Raw genomic sequence first — 23220 nt, forward strand, 5'->3', positions numbered from 1 at the left:
GCCATTACAGCACAAATTTGATCCCCAGCCGGCTAGGGAGCAACCCACATGGCACAGCAGACCTCTCCTGCTCCCCTCAGCAGTGAATTTCAGTATATCTGCCTGTTCTACTCCCTATTCTCTGGTAAATCCTCTCACCCCCCCCCACCTTTAGCTTTTACCCCAGTTCTTGTATGCATAAATAAATAAATCTACCTTTTTTTTTTTTTTAAAAAAAAAAAGAGAGACAGAAGCTCAAATCTCAGTGCTACAACTTTCACATTGGATGACTTTGGGAAAATTAAATTCCCTGAACTTCAGTTTACTTTTAATATGTTAGTATTAAAAGGTGGTACCACCTGTCAGAGAAAATTATAAAAAATAATTTATGTAATTAGCAATGCACCTAGCTCAATAATTGCTAGTGAAAAGACTTTTTTCAGTTCATAATTTTCTTGTACTTTAAGCAGTAAGAATTCCAATTATAATCTACAAAATGTAAAATATCAGAAAAAGAAAACTGAATATAGTTATGTTATTTCAGAATTGTTTTCTAGTATACCACCCATTTGACAATCTAAGGTTGGTTCTACCGCTATTACTATTTTTGTGACCTTGGGGCAAGTCAGGTTACCTCCTATTCCCTTCATATGAAAAATGAGGGAAATAAAGTAATTAAACTTCAATTTTCTGTATTTTTGGACTAAAGTTAGTAGGGCGTAAGTTAGCCTGTAAACAAGCTAATATTAGGGTACCCAGCACTTAGATTCTAAAATTGCCAAGCTCAGATGACAGTTAATACATGTAGCTGGCCACCTGAAGGAAAAATAAATATTGGCTACATTTAATTAATAGGTACGTACCTGAGGTGGTACAGTATGCTGCCTTGCCCACTATCCACCAAAATCTAGCTGAGAAAAATGCCATGTATAGAAAATTGCCTGAAACCTAAGCAGTGCTCTGGCTCAGTAATTTATAGCTAATATCAATTAACTTGATAGTTAATCACAAAACATACATGCCACTGCCATGTGTCAGACTGAATTATTGATTTAAAATGGAGATAGATCTATGTGTTTAATAACCCAGGTAATTTGAAAAAAGATGAAGTACAAATTCGAACAATACAGAGAAGTTTGGCATGGCCCCTTGCAAGATGACCTGCAAATATGTGAAGGTTTCCATGTTTTTTCTGAAACTAGACTTTTAGTGATGACCACAATGTAGCACATGCAGGAAATCAGCTGTACAACTGAAACTTAAATCGTTACAAGCCGATGTTACCTCAATTAAGCAAGATTGAGATGTAAATCCCATACCATTAAATTCACCATTTTAAAGGGTACTAAAATTCAGTGATTTTCATATATTCAAAATTTTGTAGCCATCATCACTAATTCCAGTATATTTTATCATCCCCAAAAGAAACCACATATCCATAGCAGTCACAGTCTCGTCCCTTCTTTCTGTTCCCTGTCCCTGGCAACAATAAGTAATCTACTGTCTTTAAGAATCTGCCTATTCTGTACATTTCATACGAAAGGAATCATATAGTATTTGGTCTCTTGTGCTTGGTTTCTTTCACTTAGTAGGTTTAACTAATGGGAACGTCCCCTCTTCATGTGACTACTGAAATCTTTAAGGAGCATATCAGACTTCATGGCTTCCCACTGGGAGCCACGTTACTCATGTCGTCTGACAAAGGTCCGGGCATGGGGCAGACTTCTGAAAAGTCAGGAATCTCGTTAGCTGACTCCTAGATTCTCCTCATTTGTTTATGGCTAGTTTTTACCATTGTTAAAATACGTGTTTAAAAGTATAACTGCAAATACTGTTTAATCAATTACTGAATAGCCAATTTGATGGCAGTTGGCACTGAGTGATACAAGTATTACATTTTTTATAAAATTACTAGTTCTCTACGAAAAGACAGTAATTTAACATTTGGCCTTACATTAACAAAGTGAAAAAACTTCTGGGAACAAAAGGTTGTAAACATCTCTCGGCCAAAGTCTTTAAGAAAATTCCTGTTGAGCCAGGAGACCCATAGCCAGCTCCTGCTAAATTTTTCCTGTTTGTTTAGGGCTAATTCCCCTGGATGTAACAATTGAGATGGTAGCTGTTAGAGTATGCATTCAAGAATAAGTCAACAACAATTTTGTTACTAGTTAAGCTAATAAACATGGCCGCAAAAATAATGCATTTGGAAATAGTCAATGTTACAACTACTAATATGTCACATATTAAACATTTTGAAAACCAAAAGCTATAACCATCTCCGACCCTGCCCCTGATCAAATATTTGTAGTTCCTTAAAAGAACACCAGCAATTTTACGGAAAAAGAAATTGCCCCTTGATCTTAAAGTTAGATACAGAAACTAGGCTGACTAGGTAAGTAGAGGAGTAATAGGCAGAAAACTCTTTTGTTAGATTAGGAAAATTCCTCCCTTAATTGAGAGCTGGGGGCTAGGGAAGAGTCAGGGCGGCTTGCCTGGCATTAATGCCCTCCAGGCCCTTGGTTCCTTAATATCGAATCAATATTAAAACAATATACTATAATGATTTCTATATAAAAGCCTTGTTTTTTGATTTAATCATTTGGTTATATGTTATTCTAAACTTTTTAGGTTAGAAAATATCCCTTTGTCTCCCTTCTCCCAAGTAACTTTCTATCCTTTGTTTCCCCTAGCCCTTAGTTAATTGTTCACCATGGCAAACTTAGAAATGTTAGTTGCAGTCACATAGGCTTTTTGCTGTTGGGTTGTTTAAAGTAAATAACTATTTTAAGAACATTTGTTTAGCAACTGTGCCTTCTTTAAGACAAAGAAAAATAAATGTCATAACTTCTGCAGGATGGCAAACAGACCTTTGGCTGCTCTTGAAAAACGTGATGATTGTTATCTTCCTACCTTAATGCATATGCTTATGCACTCACAATTTGCTTAGTATAAATAAAGAACTGCGAAGTAGGATGATGTCTGCACCCTGATCAGGAGGTGTCTGCGTCTCCTCACTCCCTTTCTCCTCCCCATCATTATCTACAATTGCGTCGACACCGTCCCATCCTTCAGGAACCCCTGACACCCAGGCTGTGTGGCTGGCTCGCAGCAGCTTACTTTTATATACTTCTCATTATCCTGGTTCCATTACCTTCTGCCCTTATTTCCAACTGAATATATTTTAGTAGACAATTTCTGGAACAATATAGTTAAAAAAATTAATATAGTCCTATCTATTAAGCTTAGACCAGCAACTTGGAAAGGTCACAGATTGGTAAATCGTTTGTGTGTGTGTACACCTTACTGATCTGTGGTTAGTGATTTTTTTTTTTTATTTTTGAAAGATTTATTTATTTATTTATACAAGCACTGGGTACAGTCAGAAGCGCGGGAGGGTGAGAGAATTCACCAGAGCCAGATCAGGGAACAGAACAGGCAGACTGATGAAAGACACTGCTGAGGGGAGCAGCGGGCCAGACAGGAGAAATCTGTCAAGGTCTGTCATGTGGGACCCTCGCCGGCAGCCAGGGATTGAACTGGTGCTGCAGAGGCTGTGGGCAGCTTCATAGCCCAGCACTCAACCGCTGCACCACCAGGGGAGGCCCCATGGATTGTGATTTTAGATAGATAACCCACGTGTCAACTAGTGATAACTAAGCATTTTGTGATATGTGTATCATAAATTCAGCATTTATAGATGGCATAATTTGTTTTGATTGGGATTCATATATTTGAAATTCATGGTGCTGTAACAAGAGACAAAAAGCTAATCTACGGCTTAATCTCCAAAGAGTTTTTTTTTAAGGTGTCAGATTTTTTTATTGGGAGGACTTGTGGGGGGGGAGGGGCAGGGGAGGAGGGGCAGGGAGATCTGAAGCACAGAGCATAGCTGAACAGCAGGCACAGCGAGAAGAGACCTGCTGCACCACATGCGCTCTAGCTCCATGCCCCCTTATGGGGTCTAACTCCCACGCTCCTAGCGGGTAACTCCCTGGCTGGGGCTTGAACTCAGGCCGCAGCGGTGAGAGCGCTGAGACTAACCCCTAGGCCACCCTGGAGGCCCCGCCAGGGGCTTAGTTAAATGGAGCCTTTAACCTTTATTAGGAGGCTTCAGGAGAACTACTGACAGCTGCTTCTCCAGCAAGTCAGAAGAGGCTACGGCTGCCCTGCCCTTCCCTCAGCGATTATCACTGTCTCCTCCTAGGGCCCCTGGGCGCTGAGGGAAGATGGCTTACAGCAGCACCTCCATGTCTTCATCGGTGACAAGAGGGGGCAAAGTATGGGGATTTTTCAAGTCGAAAGTATTTTTCATTGATGAATCAGAAGAAAAACCTACACAGTTCAGAAAGTAATCAGGATTGTACTGATCCTGAAAGATTTCTTTGGTGATGATCGTGTGTAAAATCATTATTTAGAAGTTTCTAGAGATTTAAGTATGCAGACTTCTGATGTCCTCATAGAATAATGAATGCTCTTAGCGAGCTGAAGAGACTCAAAAAAACAAAGTAAATAATCCAGTCACAAAATGGGCAGAAGAGATAAAAAGGAACTTCTCCAAAGAGGAAATGCAAACGGCCAACAGGCACATGAAAAAATGTTCAGCATCACCTGCAATCAGGGAAATGCAAATCAAAACCACCATGAGATACCACCCTACACCAGTGAGAATGGCACACATTAAAAAAACCAGCAACAACAAATGCTGGCGAGGGTGTGGAGAAAAAGGAACTCTCCAGCACTGCCGGTGGGAGTGCAAACTGGTCCAGCCACCATGGAGAGCTGCGCGGAGACCTCCGGACCCACCAAACATAGAGCCTCCATAGGATCCAGCAACTCCACTCCCAGGCATTCACCCAAAGAACACAGACACATCAATTCCAAAGGGCACCTGCACCCCTATGTTTACAGCAGCACTGTCTACAATAGCCAAGCTTTGGAAACAACCCAAACGCCCAAAAATAGATGACTGGATCAAGAAGATGTGGTCCATATACACCATGGAATATCACTCAGCACTCAAAAAAGACAAACTCATGCCATTTGTAGCAACATGGATGGAGCCGGAAGGGACCATGCCCAGCGAAACAAGCCAGAAAGAAGACGAAAAACACTGGATGGTCTCACTCATAGCAGGAATCTAGAAACCAGCAAAGCACCTGTAGTCCATGACCTTAGTCTATCCTTTGCACTTGTTTTCTTCACGTTGTATAGAAGAAATGGATTAAGTAGAAGAAGCCATACATTTCTGGGCATTAAAGAATACTTTGTGTGGTTGTTCAGAATCATCTTGGAAGGTGCAGTGATTTATCTCTCCATATCCTCCAGATATTTCTTAGCTCGTAAGTGTCTTCTAGTACCACCGTCTCTTCTCCCATCAGTATACACTCTGTTTGCCTTCCTTGCTCCTAGAAGCTGCCCAAGGACATATGACAATATTCTAAGATCTTTCCAGGCCCTCCATGGATGGCAGTGGTTTCATATCACGCTTAAACAATCTCCTGAGGTTGTGACCTGAGAGGTCCCGGCTTGGGGGATCGTCCACAGACCACGGCTGTACTCCCTGCTCCGACCTGATGCTCTCCTCAGGATCGGGAACACAATGCCCTAGGGACACCAGGTGACTGCAGGTCTCCAGCATCACATCCCGGTACAGGGTCCTCTGAGCTTCACTCAGGCACTGCCACTCCTCCCAGGTGAAGTTCACAGCCACGTCTTCAAATGACACCGTCCCTTCTGAGGGAACATTTCTCATCTCAGGGCCGGCAGCCTGCGGCTGGTGGCCCTGACAGTCGGAACAGACCCTGTGGATGAGGGTGCGGAGGTTTCTCGGGGCGCCCCAGCACTAGCTCCAAAGAGATTTTTTTTTTTTTAATGTTGAATTTTTTTTTTTTATAGAGGCATGTTTTATTTATTTGTTTGTTTGTTTTTTTGTTTATACATGCACTGGGTACAGTCAGAAGCGCTGGAGGGTGAGAGAATTCACCAGAGCCAGAGCAGGGAGCACAGCAGGCAGAAGGACCGAAGTACACTGCTGAGGGGAGCAGCGGGCGGCAGGAGAGGTCTGTGCGCCATGTGGGAACCTCCTCAGGTGGCCGGGGAGCAGTCGGGGATCGAACCGGCGCCACAGAGGCCGCGGACAGCTTCGCAACCCAGCGCTCAACCGCTGCGCCACTGGGGAGGCCCTCCAAAGAGATTTTTAATGACCACTTATAACCAAGTGATTAAAGCATTCAAGAGCAAATTTTGTTTAAAACAAGGAGAAATGGTGTAGCTTTTAAGACATAACAATCACGCTTAAAGCAGCTTCTCAGTATGATTCTTACATTGTAGAAATTAATTTTCTTAATAGGAAAAAAATGATAATATTAAAGAACAGATTTACTAAAAACTGAAAAATGACAATATCCAGGTTTTTTACTTACAATTTTTAAGTCTATTATTAGATCCCAGTTCCTGTTTTGTGTGAATTTATCCCACAGAAAGTTGTGTTAAAATAAATGGGAAAAAATGGACCTCCGCAGTGGTGCAGCGGGTTGAGCACAGCACTGTGAGGCTGTCCGCAGTCTCTGCAGCGCGGGTTCGATTCCTGGCCGGCCAGGGAGATTCCCACATGGCATGGCAGACCTCTCCTGTTGCGCCCGCTGCGCCCTCAGCAGTGCTTTCAGTCCGTCTGCCTGTTCTGCTTCCCACTCTGTCTCTGGTGGGTCCTCTCACCTTCCCGCGCCTCTGGTCTGTACCCCAACTATTGTATAAATAAAAAATAGGGCCTCCCCGGTGGCGCAGCGGTTGAGCACTGGGTTGCGAAGCTGCCTGCAGCCTCTGCAGCGCCGGTTCGATCCCAGGCTGCTCCCGGCCACCGGAGGAGGGTCCCGCATGGCGCGCAGGCCTCTCCTGCCGCCCACTGCTCCCCTCAGCAGTGTACCTCGGTCCTTCTGCCTGCTCTGCTCCCTGCTCTGGCTCTGGTGAATCCTCTCACCCTCCCACGCTTCTGACTGTACCCAGTGCTTGCATAAATAAATAAATCTTAAAAAAAAAATCTTTAAAAAAAAATAAATGGGAAAAAATACAGAGGGTATGTAAAGATACTCACTGTCAGAGATTGTAATAAGGAGAAAAGTAATGAACTTAAGTCATGGTATGTACACAAAATGGAGTATTTTCTAACATGAAAAATAATGTGGTAGTGGTGCTTGAAATGCACAGGTGCAGGAAAACAAAAATTGACACAGTCCTTGCTGCCCACCCATAACTGTCCAGGATTGGAGGATTTGTACAACATGGATATCCATGATTGGAGAATTCTGCCAATATCCCAGCAAAAGAATCCCCTTTAAAAAAAATCCTTTTCTGATTCTCTTGGGGGAGCCAACCTGAAGCTTTTCTTTTTGACAGTGTCTCCTTTTATGCACAAGTCTAATAAAGTCTTGTCTGGATGTAAAAAAAAAAAAAAAATATGTGGTGGGTCTGTGAGATATGAGTTGATATGGTAAGATCAAACTACAAGCCACATTCACAAAAAAGTGCAGAATATGAATGGTTTGATTCCATCTGTATATACAATATCTACTTGCTAATATATGAGTAACAAACTTCAAGAAAAAACTTAAGGGTCTTGTATTGAAAACAAATGAAAAAGAGGCAAAGAATGCTATTGGAATTGCCTTTCTCTATTGTTTGCGTTTACTGGAGTTTCTATTGAAAATAAAAATAAAAAAAGAAAATAATGTTATTGTAATAAATGATAAGCTACCATAAATCATTAGCAAAAATGGCCTACCTTTTGTGTATCAATATCTTGTTTCATGATTCCCATTTCATTATTTATCTTTTCTTTATGTTTCTCACATTCACTTAGTTGAGCTATTACTTTATTAAGTTCAGTTTCTTTTTGCTACAAAAAAGAAAATTCTGTAAGTACAAGAAGTAAAAATAAGAGCAAAGAAATAATTCAAAGTTTCAAATTACCTTCTTATAGTCATCTTTTCCATCTTGAATATAATTCTCAATGTGTTTCACATAACCATGAATGTTTTTAACCTTCTCTTTGATATCATTTATCTGTAGAAAACATTAATATATACTGGTTAGAAACATGGCATTTAAGATTTCCAAGGGAATATCATATTAATGTAACAGAAACTTAATGGGAGAGCACAGTGAAACTTATGTTCTGGTTTCTATCACTAGCAAATCTTAGTCAATCCAAGAAATTGGATTAAACAGTCTCAATTTTAAATTTCTATTTTAGATAAAGCAGCAAAATAATTTAAGTTTAATCTTTATTCTAATAAGAATTTTTAATATCAAGATTATGTCACAAATCTGAAAATACTATTCAATTTCATGTGAAATAATGCCTAACATGGTGTCCTGGAATAATACATTTATTTCATAAATAAATATATAAATGAAATCTTACATTATCTTGTGCTATTTTATTGCTGGCATTTTTTTTGTTGATTAATTCTTCTCTTTCCTGCTGGAACTTTTCCAGTGTTGTTTCCAAGGGGTGTACTTGCTCTTTTGCATCCTAAACATATTAAAAACAAAGTCCTATATAAAAGTCTATTATCTTATTTCAGGTATCCAGTTTCAGTTATAATAAAAGCACTTCCTACACGCCAGGTTTCAAACATCATCTAATTTGCTCCTTCCAACAACCAAATGAAGAAGGTACCATTATTTTTACTCCACATTTCAGATAAGGCACATAGAAATAATTTGTTCAAGGTCACAATAGTGACAGAAGCCAAGATTAAAATCCCATCCAGATTCAGTTTCTATCTCAACCACTATGCTATACTGCCTTAGCCAATGACTGATTTGATTCTTTTTTTTTGTTTTAAAAAAAGATTTATTTATTTATTTATACAAGCACTGGGTACAGTGAGAAGCGCGGGAGGGTGACAGAATTCATCAGAGCCAGAGCGGGGAACAGAACAGGCAGATTGACAAAATACACTGCTGAGGGGAGCAGCGGGTGTGGCAGGAGAGGTCTGTTGCGCCATGTGGGACCCTCGCCAGCGGCCGGGGATCAAACCGCGCTGCAGAGGCTGCGGGCAGCTTCGCAGCCAAGCGCTCAACCGCTGCGCCACCAGGGAGGCCCTGATTTGATTCTTAATCTATGCAATGTGCTCCCAATTCTAAGAGCATGTGTATACAGGTATAAGTTCTTAGGAGTTTATAAGAGCTTGTGTCAATTTTATGTGACCAAGACTAGGAAAGTTCCAGGCCTCTCTTTTATAGACGGGAGTAAGATTGTAGAAGACCATTTTGTCCTTAACCTTAGTCTGTTAAGGCTAAATATTTCATGGTAATAAAAGCATAATAATATTATTACTATTATGATGTTGATGGGTCTACACCTACTTAGAAGGAAAAGAACTTTCAATTAACAAAAGACTTTACTAATTGCTAAGCACCCATTATTTGGCCTTTCATCTCTATAGCAGTTATATAATTAATATTTAAAACAGTAATTCTTAAACAAATATCTAACAAATCCACAGAATTACTTAGTACTACTTCAGTAGTGGTGTATTTTATCATTCTGCAAAGTGGTAGGGAATAAGGGAAATAAAATGTCTTAGACATTAAGAGACCTACCTGAAAATGAACCCCATTCCTATTAGCTAACTGTATGACTCATAGCCCAAGACTTACATCTCTAAGTCTCAATTTCTTTTTCTATAAAAAGAGGTTTAGTTATTACATATATCAACAGGGCTACCAGACACTGAATGATTTAATGTCAAAGCACTGCATAAAGAGTAAAAAAAATATACAAATATAAGACAGTACAATTTTATATATTCTAAGGCTCCCATAATTTGTAATCCAAAAACACTTCAGACATTGACAGTAATGACATTCAGTTATATATTTAGTGCTGAGTATGTATAAATTATGAAAACACATAAATTGTTGTTTCTAAAGCTTTACATAAATTTAATTGGTTCAGTCTTTGGTATGACTAATCCAGATGAGAGATACCAAATGATTTCCAATCCCTGTGGCAACTTAATGCCTGCTTACCGAGTGGGAAGGATTCTAAGACTGTATTTAGAATCAAATAGATAAAGTGCTATTTACTGAGAGGCATTGTCTGCCATGGATATAGGATTTACAGGTAAAACAAACCTCTCATTCCAGCAGAAGTCCTATAAAGAAGTTAGCCAGCAACCACATGACTACCTCCAAAAACAGGAAGTTCACTACCTAACAAGGCAGTCAGTTCTTCCTTATTATAGCCAAAAGGCTTCTCCCAGAAATCCTCAGTAGTATAAGGATTTAGTAAGTAGTGTAAGTTCAGAATTACACCATTATTTGATTCTCACAATAGCCAGTTTTAGCCAATATGCCAATAGTGTTTTGTGATTTCAACTAAATACACAAATATATATAAATGTTCTTACCTTTATCTCTCTGTATAAAGATTGAACTTCAGTGGATAGTTCCACAGTCTGTTCCTCCAATTGCTGACGACGTTGTAAGTTAGTGGATATCTGGAGTTTCTCTGATTTAAGTTCATTTGTTATACTTTTTAGGTGTTGAATCTGTTCTTGCTGGTCCTGTATAAGCTTACGATTCAATTCAATCTTACTGGAAACTGCACAAAAGCATGTTGACACAATGATTAATAAAAGTGTACAGAAAATATTATGAGGAAGCAGACTTCAAGTTTCATAGGTCTATGGATTTCATAAAGGTTGAGTTTATATGGGTCCCACCTTCCGTAACAGTGCTACAAAAACCTCTGCAGTCCCCCCAGCCTGTTTACTGTCCCATTCTGCCCACTCAATGCAGTCTTACAAGACAGGTCTGATTAAGAAAGAGTTCAGTTCATCTGACACTCATCATTCAAAATCTATCATTCAAAATCTGTTGTGCAAAGCAAGGAAACATAAAAGTGATGCTTTTGAGAAAAAGAAGAGTATATATGAATTGGAAGGAAGATAGTGCCTTGTCCATATAATAGGAACAAAATTCACAGTAAAATGCATTTCCTGGGAATATTTTTATGGGCACACAAGCAAATAGACTAAATTACCTGTATCTAATTTGTGTTGTTTTTCTTGTTTTTCCTGGTTAACTTGTTGAACAGTTCTATCCAAGTCTAGTCCTTGTAGCTTAGCTGCCTGTTGTGCAATTTTTCTCTCAACATCTTTAAGCTCCATCTTAAAAATAAAACAAAGTTATTCCCTCTAAGAAACACTACTGAATTGTCATTATTCAAAATCTTTAAAAATGGATATTATCAATTATTTTTTACAATTCAAATTTATTACTTTCAGATACAATTTTAAAAGGATAAAAACAAAATTAATTTTCATAACTTAAATGATGTAAACAAAGGAAGCAAACTAAAAACGAAAAAGAGCACTTCTTAATTCTCATAATTTATGAATAAAAAAATTACAAAACCAGAAATGTAAACTAAGAAATTGTTTCCTTAGGGTATACCTGAAATCTGGATATTAGCTACTATTTCAAACATTCTCACACTTCACATTTAAACCACCATGAAACAAGCCTGATTCTACACTGAACTACAATAACTTACCTGGAACCTCTCCATAATTGTAATATCGGTTAGACACACTTTAGCACTTTCTTCCTCAGGTATTACTGCACCCAACAGTGTTTCCTGTTCTTCTATGTCATTCTTCAGGCGCTGTATGTCTCTATTGACATTCTGCAGTTTGTTTCTTAATTCTGGTATTTCCTTCTCCTTCAATTCTATTATGCTTTGCCTTAAAACAGACAATTAAAAAAAAGATCCCATTTTCTGATGAGACTAGGGGTATAGATTTTTGGCAAGAGTACCACTGAAGTAATATATTCTTCACAGGGCATATATCAGTGAATACATGTCAGTATGTATTATTAAAGATGTTAATCTTATTCACTTGGTTAGTAAGGTTATCAGACAGATTTATCCATTGTAAAACTAGCTTTTTTTTTTTTTTGTTAGTGGTTAATATCTTAGGAGAGTTGTTCTCAGAGTATATATCCTGTTTCTTCTCAAATTTTTGCCCACTGATTTAATATCCATTAGTGTATCTTACTTGCATCAATTGTTGCTGTATTTCTTGCCAAAGTGATTGAAATTCTACACAGTAACAGACCATACACATAAAAAAGTTTACATCATGAAACAGAAAGACTGAAGTACTATGATGGACTGCAGGAGCGTAAAGAGAAATACTGACTAGATGCAATGTAGGATCCTGGAACAAAGGATAGTAATGGTAAGACTGCTGAAATTTAAATGTGGCTGATAGTTTATAGTGACTAGCATTGTAACATAATAGCATTATACTAATGTTAACTTCCTGGCTTTGATAATTATATATTAAAGTTATATAAATTGTGAATTCTGAAGAAGCTGGGTGAATTATTTGCACTGTTTTTATAATTTTTCTGAAAGTCTAATTTTAAAAAAGCCTAAAAAATTATGAAAGGAAGGAAACCACTCAACTAAATGCTATGTGAGTTAATGCTATGTGAGTTAATAGTGTTAAATTATTAACCCAGTTTAACACTGCTACTCCATGCTAATGAATTATTGTCTCTGTGGCAGATACTGACCCCACACTATTTTGTTGATGCCTCTGTAACAATAAAACTTAACAATAAAAATTTAATCTTTATAAAGTTTATTTTGAAAAAATTCCAAACTCTTAATTAACAGGTTTTTCTAATGGGTGTCTTAAAGGAAAATCTAGAAGCTTGAGGGTTAGTTTTTGTATAGTGACATTACTTAAAAATTTTCTTGGGGCCTCCCGGGTAGCGCAAGGGATTAAGCGTCAGCACTATGAAGCTATCCACAACTACCGCAGCATGAGTTCAATCCCTGGCCAGGGAAGTGGCCCACATTGTACAGCAGACCTCTCCTGCCTCACCCTCTACTCCCCTCAGTAGTTAATTTCAGTAAATCCATCAGGTCTGCTCCCTACTCTGTGGTGAATGTTCTCTCCCCCTACACCTCTGTCTTACACCCCAGTTCTACACAAAAATATATAATAGGTAAGCGTTCTTAGGGAAAAAAATGACAAAACTTCAATAGCCTAATAACATCCACTTGACTCGGACATATCTTTGTGGAGAACGATCAGCTTCCATTCCATTTTAACCTGGTTTTCACATTTCACACTCATACAAAAAACCTTTAATGATATGGTTCTTCTTTTTTGATTATTCCCTAAAGTGCTAGACTGTTACAAAAAAAGTAATTTCACAGGAGACTGGACTACTGAGATCTATCAGGGTTCTTAGCTTTGTTTTTTAAATTTTCAGAAACTCATGTCACCTGTTTTTATGACAGTATTCTTTTTCCTTTACAAGGGTGTTGTATATAAAAAGGTGGTAAAAAAAATCTTTGAGAAATGGGCAGAAATATTAACCTTTTATTTCAACGAGGTGTTATAATAAAGAAATCTGAGGTAGTACTAAGCAAAATGAGAAACATGTATTTTCAGTTGAAATTCATTCATAATGTTGGTCTTATATATCATATGCTGGTGAGTTTGGGTCTTTAAATGAAAATGCAATTTTCCGCAAAGAGCACAAGCAACACAACTACTTTTCCTTTGGCACACATGACTCAGGGATTTTGTACTGACTGGCTCCCTAATTTCCCTCAGGACACCCCTCAAAAGCCATCTTCATTAATAACCCCTCCCTTCAACTACTCTCCATTCCTGTAGCCTACTCTATTTTTCTCTATGGCACTGATCATCACCTGACACAGTATTTGTTTATTGATCTTTCTCCCCATGTTCTTAAGTGCATAGATTTTGTCTATTTTGTTGAGTGCTACATTGCCAGTGTCCCACCAGAATGCATATTTCACAGACTTAAACGTCTGCTAAGTGAACAGACAGCTCTCATAACAGGGATAGCATCGTGTTAGCACTACATTTTAAAGGTAGAAACATAAATGGTACACTGATAACTATAATCTTTCTTGTTGCCTTAACCATTTTCACCAGTAATAAGCCTCCACCTGAGCAACTGTCATGCACAGTCCTCTATGTCTCTACTGTGACACCAGGGGACGTATGACAACAGAGACTTTTATTACAATCAGAGCTGGAAGGAAGCTTAATGATCATCTAAATCAACCCCCTTGCTTTACCAGGCCCATATAAGTAACACCCAACAGACCTACAATTAAAAATTAGCATTACTACACGCCTATGCCATTGCTTTTCCACTTTAAAAAACTCCTCAGATTTGCACTTAAAAAAATATGTAATGTTTTATAATGTTATTTCCCACTATGAAAAAGAGGACTTTTCGTTTGTTATAAACCTTTTCTTCTGCAGGAACTGCTGGATTCTAGTAAACAAACTAGAGTTCAGCATACTCCTCCGGCTTTCATGAGTTGGTGCTTTCAAGAAATGGTTTTATCGCAACGTTTCTTGTCACTTGGCAGTCCTTCCAAATACTGATGCTGCTCCTATCAAGAGTGCAGTCTATACCCTCTCCTTGAATCTTTGCAGGCTCGGATACAAGCATGACCAGTAGAAAACAGTAGAAGTACCACTGTGTCAGTTTCTGGAGTCAGGCCTTAAGAGACTTGTAGCTCCTGGGGCCTCTGGTGGAATAAGGGGTTAAGTCTCAGTACTATCAAGCTATTGGCAGCCACTGCAGCACGAGTTCAATCCCCAGCCAGGGAGCTACCCATATGGCACAGCAGACCTCTCCTGTCTCGCCCACTGCTCCCCTCAGCAGTGTATTTCAGTGGATCTGCCTGTTCTGCTCCCCACTCTCTCTGGTGAATCCTCTCACCGACCCCCTCATCCCCGTACCTCTGGCCTATATCCCTGCTCTTGTGTGCATAAATAAAAAAGATAAATCTTAAAAAATAAAATAAAATGACTTGTAGCTCCTACTTCAAGTCTACTGGAACACTTGCTCTTGGGTTACTTCTTTTGGTAACCTGGCAACCATGCTGCCAAAAGTCCAAGGCTCAACACTAAGCAAAACAAAGAGACACCCTACTGATTGGGAAAAAATTTTTGCACACAACTTATAAGGACTGATCACAAAAATCTACAAAGGGCTCATACAACTCAACAAAAACAAAGTAAACAATCCAGTCAAAGGGGCAGAAGAACTACCAGACACTTCTCCAAAGAGGAAATGCAAATGGTATATTAAAAAATGTTCAATATTACTTATAATCAGGGAAATGCAAATCAAAACCACAATGAGAGACCACCTTATACCAGTGAGAATGAGACACATTAAAAAAACAGGCAACAGCAAATGTTGGCAAGGATATGGAGAAAAAGGATCTCCTACACTGCTGGTGGGAATGCAAACTGGTCCAACCACTATGGAAAGCTGTGTGGAGGTTCCTCAGACTACTAAAAATGGAGCTACCATATGACCCAGCAATTCCACTCCTAGGGATATACCCAAAGGACACAAAAACATTAATTCAAAAGATACGCACCCCTATATTTACTGCAACTCTATTGACAATAGGTAAGATATGGAAACCATCCAAATGCTCAAAAACAGATGACTGGATCAAGACGTGGTATATATACACAATGGAATACTATTCAGCAATCAAAAAAATAAACTCATGCCATTTGCAGTAACATGGTTGGAGCTCGAAGGGATTACGCTCAGTGAAATAAACCAGAAAGAAAAAGAAAAATATCAGATTGTCTCACTTATAGGAGGAATACAGGCAAACCAAATAAGGGACCGGGGGAAAAAAATTAGCAGGCAACTATAAACCCAAGACATTCTGCGAGAGAGGGGAAAGAAAAGGGATCAAAACAGGGGAAAGAAGAGCACAAGAGACTATGGTGATGGTTCATGGGTGAAATGATGGTGGGAATTTTATGGGGAATACACCTAAAAGGAGAAAGCATACAAGCATACATTATACAAAAATGAACAATGATGTAAAAGATACAAATAAAAAATAAAAATGTTAAAAAAATATACAATGACAATCTTAAGAGACACCATGAAGCATAGTACTTATGAACTTGGGACTCTATGAAGTTGGAACTTTAGTACTGTGCCTCGCTATATTGTCATTTATGCAAGTATAAAATTAAAAACTAGCATGACCTACTTAAAAAAAAAAAAAAAAAGAGTCCAAGGCTCAAATGGAGGTCATGTGGGGGCATTCTGTTTGACAGTTGCAGTTGAACTCTCAGCCAAAAGTCAGCATCACAATCAGCCCTGTGGGTCAGTCACACTGAACATCCAGTCTAAAGTAGAGAGCTCTTAAATGACTGTAGCCAATTATCCCACAGAACCATGAACAATCAGTCATTATAAAGCACCAACAAATAACTGGGTCAGATAATACAATTCTTATTCATTCAGCCAACAGTTATTGAAGTTAATAATAAGCAAGGAACTAAGGAGATAAAATAATGAATACTCTGAGAGAATTATTATCCCAAGCAGGGAAGCTGTGATTTGTTCTTTACAATATCTCAGTATGGCCAAGAAAACTCACGCTTCCTTTACTTGCACTTTGTATTAACTTAAATTCTTTTATTTGATCTTTTTCTTCTCAAGATACTACTTTAATCCTTTTCATTCTCAAACAATTACTTCTATCTCCTTATCACAATCTCTCTGTAGCCCCCAATAATCTCTTCATCCTTTCTATGTTAGTTATCTACTACTTAACAAAATATTCCGTAATGTAGCAGCTCCACAGCAAGTATTTCAAGGATCAAGAGTAGCTATATGGGTACTTCAGTCTCAGCATGTTTCACTGAAGTTGTAGTCAAGCTATCAACCAGGGCCTGGTCATCTCAAGGTTTGATTAGTGGGAGAATCTGCTTTCAAATGGTCTTCTCATTTACATGGTTATTCAAAGGAAGGGTCCTTACCAAGTTGAGTCCTCACAGGGTCATTTACAACATGGCAGCTGGCTTCTCACCAGATCCAAGAGAGAGGTAGAAAAAGCAGGAAGCTGGGCCTCCCCTGGTGACGCAGCGGTTGAGCGCTGGGCTGCGAAGCTGCCCGCAGCCTCTGCAGCGCTGGCTCAATCCCTGGCCACAGGCGAGGGTCTCACATGGCACGCAGACCTCACCTGCCGTGCCTGCTGCTCCCCTCAGCAGTGTATTTTGTCCGTCTGTCTGTTCTGCTCCCTGCTCTGGCTCTAGTGAATTCTCTCACCCTCCCGCGATTCTGACTGTACCCAGTGCTTGTATAAACAAACAAACAAATAAATCTTAAAAAAAAAAAAAAAAAAAAAGAGCAGGAAGCCGTAGAGCTTTATATAATCTAATCCTGAAGGGACATGCTATCACTTCTATCTTTTCTGGTTTTTTTTTTGTATTTTAGTTATTTTTCCTATCATCCTCCCTTGCATCCCTTTCTCCCTCTCCACTCCCTCCTTCCCTTCATTTAATAATGTCTACTAGTTTTTATAAGTATTTTGCTTTGTTAATCACCTGTTCTAAGTAAATGTCCAATATCTTTATCATTAACTCCTTCAATTTTGCCGCATATGGCAACATTTCATTTTTCTTAAGACTGAATAATTTTTCATTGTATGGATATACCACATCTTCTTGATCCAGTCCTCTATCACTTGGCACTTAGCTGGTTTTCATGTCTTACATATTGTAAATAATGCTGTAACAAAAATAAACACTGTAGAGCAAATAATTTTTTGAGTTGATGGTATCAAGTTCTTCAGACAGATGCCAAAAATTGGGATTGCTATGTTATTTTAAAAGTAAATCCAGACTACGTCCCCAGATGACTATACCACCTTATACTCTCACCAACAGTGTAATAGGATCCTTCTTTCCTGGCACCCTCTCCAGTCAGGTTGGGGGTCTGTTTAACACGTGCCATTCACACGGGTATGAGGTGTTAATTTCGACCTATATCTCTCTTATTAAGAGGGTGAGGAACATTTCCCCATATATATAGGCCTTCTAGTAATCCATTTTGGTGATCCAGTTTTGGTTCATATCTGCTGTCCAATATTAACTGGGTTTTTTGTTGTTGTTAAATTGGGTAGTTTCTTTGTGCATCTTGGATATTACCCTGTTGTTGGTTGTACAATGCATAGATATTTTCTCAGTAGGATATCTAGTCTACTTACATTTCCTTTTGCTTTGTAAAGGCTTTTTAGTTTGAGGTAATTCCAACTTTTATTTTTTTGCTTTTATTTCCCTTGCTCTAGGGGATGAAACTCCAAAAACATCTTTATCATTTGATGTTATAAAATATACTACCATTGTTTTTCCTATAGGTTTTATTGTTGAAGATCTTATAACTCCTTAATTCACTCTGACTTAATTTTAGTGATTATTCAAGAATAATCTTTTTTTTTTTAAAGATTTATTTATACAAGAACTGGGGTACAGGCCAAATGTGCGGGAGGGTGAGAGGATTCACCAGAGACAAAGCGGGGAACAGAACAGGCAGACTGACTGAAATACACTGCTGAGGGGAGCAGTGGGTGAGAAAGGAGAGGTCTGCTACGCCATGTGGGTTGCTCCATGGCCAGCAGGGATTGAACCGGCACTGCAGAGGCTGAGGACAGCTTCACATGGCTGCGCTCAACCGCCTGCGCCGCCATGGAGGCCCACAAGAATAATCATTCTTTTACCCCATGACCATTTATTTAAGAGACTCCTTTCTCCCCTTGTATGATTGCAGCTCCTTCTCCATGAATTAAGACTTGAGGTATATATGGACTTATTTCTGGGCTTTTGATTCTGTTCTACTGATCCAGATGTCTTTTAACCCAATACCATATATAGGTATGATTGCTTTATAGTATAAAGTGAAGAAATTTGATGCCATTTCTCTTTTTTCCCTCAAGATAGACTTTGCCACTCAAGGCTTTTTAGGGGTCAATAAAATTTTGATTTTTTGGGGGGGGTTCAATTTCTTTTAAGTATATTGTTGGTGTTTTAATAGGGATTGTGTAAGATTTATCACTTTTGGTAGGATAGTCATTTTGACTATATTGATTCTCCCCTTTCCATCTACTTATGTCAACATTTATATCCTTTAATGATGTCCTGTACTTTTTACTAGGTAAGTCCTTCATTCCCCTGTTAATTTCTAAGCAGTTACTTCTGTTCGACTAGACTCTGAATGGAATTATTTTCTTTTTCTTCTCATTCATAGTATGTATATAAAAATGCAATCAATTTTTCTATGTTGATTTTGTGACCTGTCAATTTGCTGAATTCATCATTGTTTCTATCAATTTTTTGATGGCATCTTTAGGATTTTCTATATATAGTATCATATAGTCTACATACAATGCTAATTTTACCTTTTCTTTCCAACCTAGATTTTTCTTCCTGTTGTCTGAATTGCTCTGGCTAAAAGCTCTAATATTGAATTAAGCAGACGTGATTAACAATGGGCATTCTTGCCTTGATCCTGATCATAAAGGGAATACTTTCAGTTTTTCAGCATTAAGTATTATATGGGCTGTATGCTTATAATATATGATACATATCATATATATTATGTTGAGGTAGGTTCGTTCTATTCCCATCTTGATTACAGGATTCTTATCATAAATAAATGGATGCTAAATCTTATCAAATGCTTTGTCTGCATCTATTATCATATGACCTTTTAGTCTTTTCTTTTGTTGATATATATAATGCATTACACAGACTGGTTTACATATATCAAACCACCCTTGCACCCCTGGGTGCAAGCAGTTACTTACCCCTGGGGTAAATCCCACTTGAACCTTCTAATATACTGTTGAATTCAATTTGCCAGTATTCTGTTGAAGATTTTCACATCAATACTCACCAGGGATTTTGGTCTGTAGTTTTCTTGTGCTGTTATAATCTGGTTTCAATTGTTTTGGGGGAGACTTTCCATTACTGTTTCAATTTTCATGGTTGTGACAGGTTTATTCAGCTCTTCTGTTTCTTCCTATATAAGTCTTGGTAAACTATATTGTTGTAGAGATTTTTCCATTTCTTAAAGGTCATCAAATTTATTGGCATCTAATTGTTCATAGATCATCTAATTGCTCTTAGATCATCTTTTGTATTTCCATGCCATCTATGTTAATTTCTCCTCTTTCATTTTTTCCTGTCATGTTTTATTGGTTATACAAACTAATCCAGGAGCAATATGAGAGAAAACTATACAAGCGTATGAATACCAGGAAATAGGGATCATTGGGACTACCTAGGAATCTGGATTCCCAAAGCACATCTTAGACCTTCCTTCTTTTCCTGAAACTCCTCCTTGTTTTTTTTTTTTTTTTTAAAGATTTATTTATTCAAGATTGATTGATTGATTTATACAAGCACTGGGTACAGTCAGAAGCGCGGGAGGGTGAGAGAATTCACCAGAGCCAGAGCAGGGAGCAGAGCAGGCAGAAGGACCTGCTGAGGGAGCAGCGGGCGGCAGGAGAGGTCTGCGTGCCATGTGGGACCCCTCCTCAGGTGGCCGGGGAGCAGCCGGGGATCGAACCGGCGCTGCAGAGGCTTCGGGCAGCTTCCCAACCCAGTGCTCAACCGCTGCGCCACCGGGGAGGACCATCTCCTCCTTGTTTTTCCAGGACAATATGCAGACCCGGTTTTTCTGCTCCAAAATTTTCCTCACATTTATTCAGTATTTTAACATTAATTTTCCTAAAACACGTTTTGTTAAATCCCCTAGGATGGCACCTCATTGTCTGTCAGAGAGTTGTAACTAGGTTTGAACACAATGTTCCCAATTTGTGGGACTAAATCCCTACAAATAATCCCTCAAACTCCAGAAAGCATTTCCATTGCAGCTTAGGTCACACTGTCCTTCCCATTACAATGCTTTTCTGATTTCCCTGTCCCCTTTCCTTCTCTTAACTGAGTCAAACCAACTTCCCTAATGCTTTTCATTCCTCCTCCCACATTGTCCTCAAAATTCTATTCTCATTCTGTAGTCCACTCGTTTCTCTCTTTTTAACCAAGGTATTTGTTTGAGCCAATTAAGCATTTCATTAAACCCAGCTTTGTGAAAGGTAATTCTGAGAGCTTATCTCCTTAGACGAGTTCCTTGAGGGTCATGCATACTTTCTGATTTTTTTTTTTAAACATCATCAGATTTTCTGGTACAAGTGAGGGAAAAATAAACAATAGAAATCACACGTGATTCATTCTTTTTTGAAAGAGGGAAAGATAAAAGAATGGTTTGAAAAACTGCCTCTTAGTATACAATTAAGTTTTTAGTACTTAATTATTTGCTGGATTTTGAAAGTGATATATAATAGCAAAGAGTTCTAAAACTTAAAATTTATGCCCTCAAGTAGTCTCAGGAATTAAAAAACACTAACAAAAAACTGTAGATTATATCTGCCCTATGACTAGTAAGACACAAACTTACCTTTAAACAAAACCACTGTTTCATCTTATCACAAAAATAACAAATTAAGGCATAATAACTCAGCCTGACTTGACCCTTTTTTTCATTCAACACATGCTTACTGAGTACCTCCCATATGCCAGACACTGGATGGGCACCTTTTACAGTGCACTGTTCCAAGCACAGTAATGACCAATCCCTACTTTTACCTCATGGGCACAAGTCCCAGCATTTCATCACGTCGTTTTTCTTTTTTCTTTAGGTCTGATTCTGTTGACTTGAGTTTATCTGGAGCAAGTCGTAGCTTAGACTGCAAATCATTGATGACTTCTTGTAACTCTGTTTCTGTTTGAAAAACTCTCTGACAGACAGGGCAACATGATTGGTCTTCATCCGTGAGCTGAGTAATAAACTGGGAGTAAACTGCAGTGGCTCCAGCCAGCATGGCTATTTAAAAAAAATATATTCCCAGTGAGAAAACAAAGATATAGTTTTGTTGATATGATTTCATCCTTTAAATATTTGGTGATTCTTCATGCTTTATAACATTATGAAAAAAATAAAAATTCTCTGATACTTAAATTTTCTAAAGACCACAATACTTGCAGATATGCACAAATTATTTTTTGGTAACACACAAAAAGTGTAACAAAATTTTAGACCTCACTATATGCCAGTCAAAGAGTTTTATACCTATAAACTTATTTATATGTCCATAACACCTTGAGAGTTATCATTTCTTCAGATATGTATTTGACATATATAAAATGATTTCAATAAAGTCCCGCAGCAAATAAGTTGTAGAACTATGATTGAATTTTAAATTAATTTTTATAGAGGTATAATTGACATATAACACTAGTTTTAGGTACACAGAATTATTCAATATTTGTATATACTGCAAAATGATCATACAGCATATGTTTAAGTTAAAAACCCAGAATCAAGTTTAAAAATCTTCCATCCTTAATAGTTAACTGTGATTAAAAATTTGAAAAGTGTCTAAGTGCCTTGATAATAAAAAGTAGTATTTACCTCGTTGTTTTGATGATTTTTCAATTTCTTCTTTAAGCCTATCTAAATCACTTTCAAAATCTTGACTACCACAAACATCAAATAGCTTGTCTTCATAACTGGACAATTGCTCTTCTTTTCTTTTCAACTCATTATTTATATGATTTTTATTTTGTTCAGCTGAAGCTAGTTCCTTGCTAAAATAAGAACAAATATGAATTATAATTTTAAAACCTAAGAAATTAATCTGGAAAGTTTTAGTAGCTAGAAGACAAATCTTCCCAATAAATACAACAAAGGCATGTTGTGAAGAAGTGCTTTTTAATTTTTATTTATTTATTTATTTTATAGAGGCATGTTTTATTTATTTGTTTGTTTGTTTGTTTTTGTTTATACATGCACTGGGTACAGTCAGAAGTGCGGGAGGGTGAGAGAATTCACCAGAGCCAGAGCAGGGAGCAGAACAGGCAGAAGGACCGAAGCACACTGCTGAGGGGAGCAGCGGGCGGCAGGAGAGGTCTGCGTGCCATGTGGGACCCTCCTCCGGTGGCCGGGGAGCAGCCGGGGATCGAACCGGCGCCGCAGAGGCCGCGGGCAGCTTCGCAACCCAGCGCTCAACCGCTACGCCACCGGGGTGGCCCAAGAAGTGCTTTTTTAAAAAAGATTTATGCATACAAGAGCTGGGGTACAGGCCAGAGGTATGGGGGTGAGAGGATTCACCAGAGACATAGGCGGGGAGCAGAACAGGTGGACTGACTGAAATACACTGCTGAGGGGAGCAGCAGGTAAGACATGAGAGGTCTGCTGCACCACGTGTTCTTCCCTGGCCGGGAATAGAGCTCATGTTGCAATAGTTGCGGATAGCTTCATAGTGCTGACGCTTAACCC

The 23220-nt window shown here is 38.5% G+C and overlaps 2 protein-coding genes and 1 pseudogene across 4 annotated transcripts in view; 2 read left to right on the forward strand and 1 right to left on the reverse strand.

The window, feature by feature from the left end:
* KIF3A (kinesin family member 3A) overlaps positions 1 to 23220 on the forward strand; it is a 196958-nt gene that overhangs the window by 128918 nt on the left and 44820 nt on the right. The window lies entirely within an intron of this gene.
* The window catches only part of RAD50 (RAD50 double strand break repair protein), a 200122-nt gene that overhangs the window by 17897 nt on the left and 159005 nt on the right, over positions 1 to 23220 (reverse strand). For all 3 annotated transcript variants that reach the window (XM_054694406.1, XM_054694407.1, XM_037509366.2), the window contains 8 exons: positions 22354 to 22529; positions 21528 to 21765; positions 11543 to 11732; positions 11030 to 11156; positions 10395 to 10588; positions 8399 to 8509; positions 7945 to 8037; positions 7757 to 7870 (listed from right to left, as the gene is read on the reverse strand). In XM_054694406.1, the coding sequence (XP_054550381.1) occupies positions 7757 to 7870; positions 7945 to 8037; positions 8399 to 8509; positions 10395 to 10588; positions 11030 to 11156; positions 11543 to 11732; positions 21528 to 21765; positions 22354 to 22529 (1243 nt within the window). The remainder of the gene's footprint in view (positions 1 to 7756; positions 7871 to 7944; positions 8038 to 8398; positions 8510 to 10394; positions 10589 to 11029; positions 11157 to 11542; positions 11733 to 21527; positions 21766 to 22353; positions 22530 to 23220) is intronic.
* Positions 1070 to 1170, forward strand: LOC119243839 (U6 spliceosomal RNA; annotated as a pseudogene).

This window comes from Talpa occidentalis, unplaced genomic scaffold (genome assembly GCF_014898055.3).
Source record: "Talpa occidentalis isolate TD23 unplaced genomic scaffold, MPIMG_talOcc4v2.1 talOcc4.13, whole genome shotgun sequence".
Taxonomy (NCBI): Eukaryota; Metazoa; Chordata; class Mammalia; order Eulipotyphla; family Talpidae; genus Talpa; species Talpa occidentalis.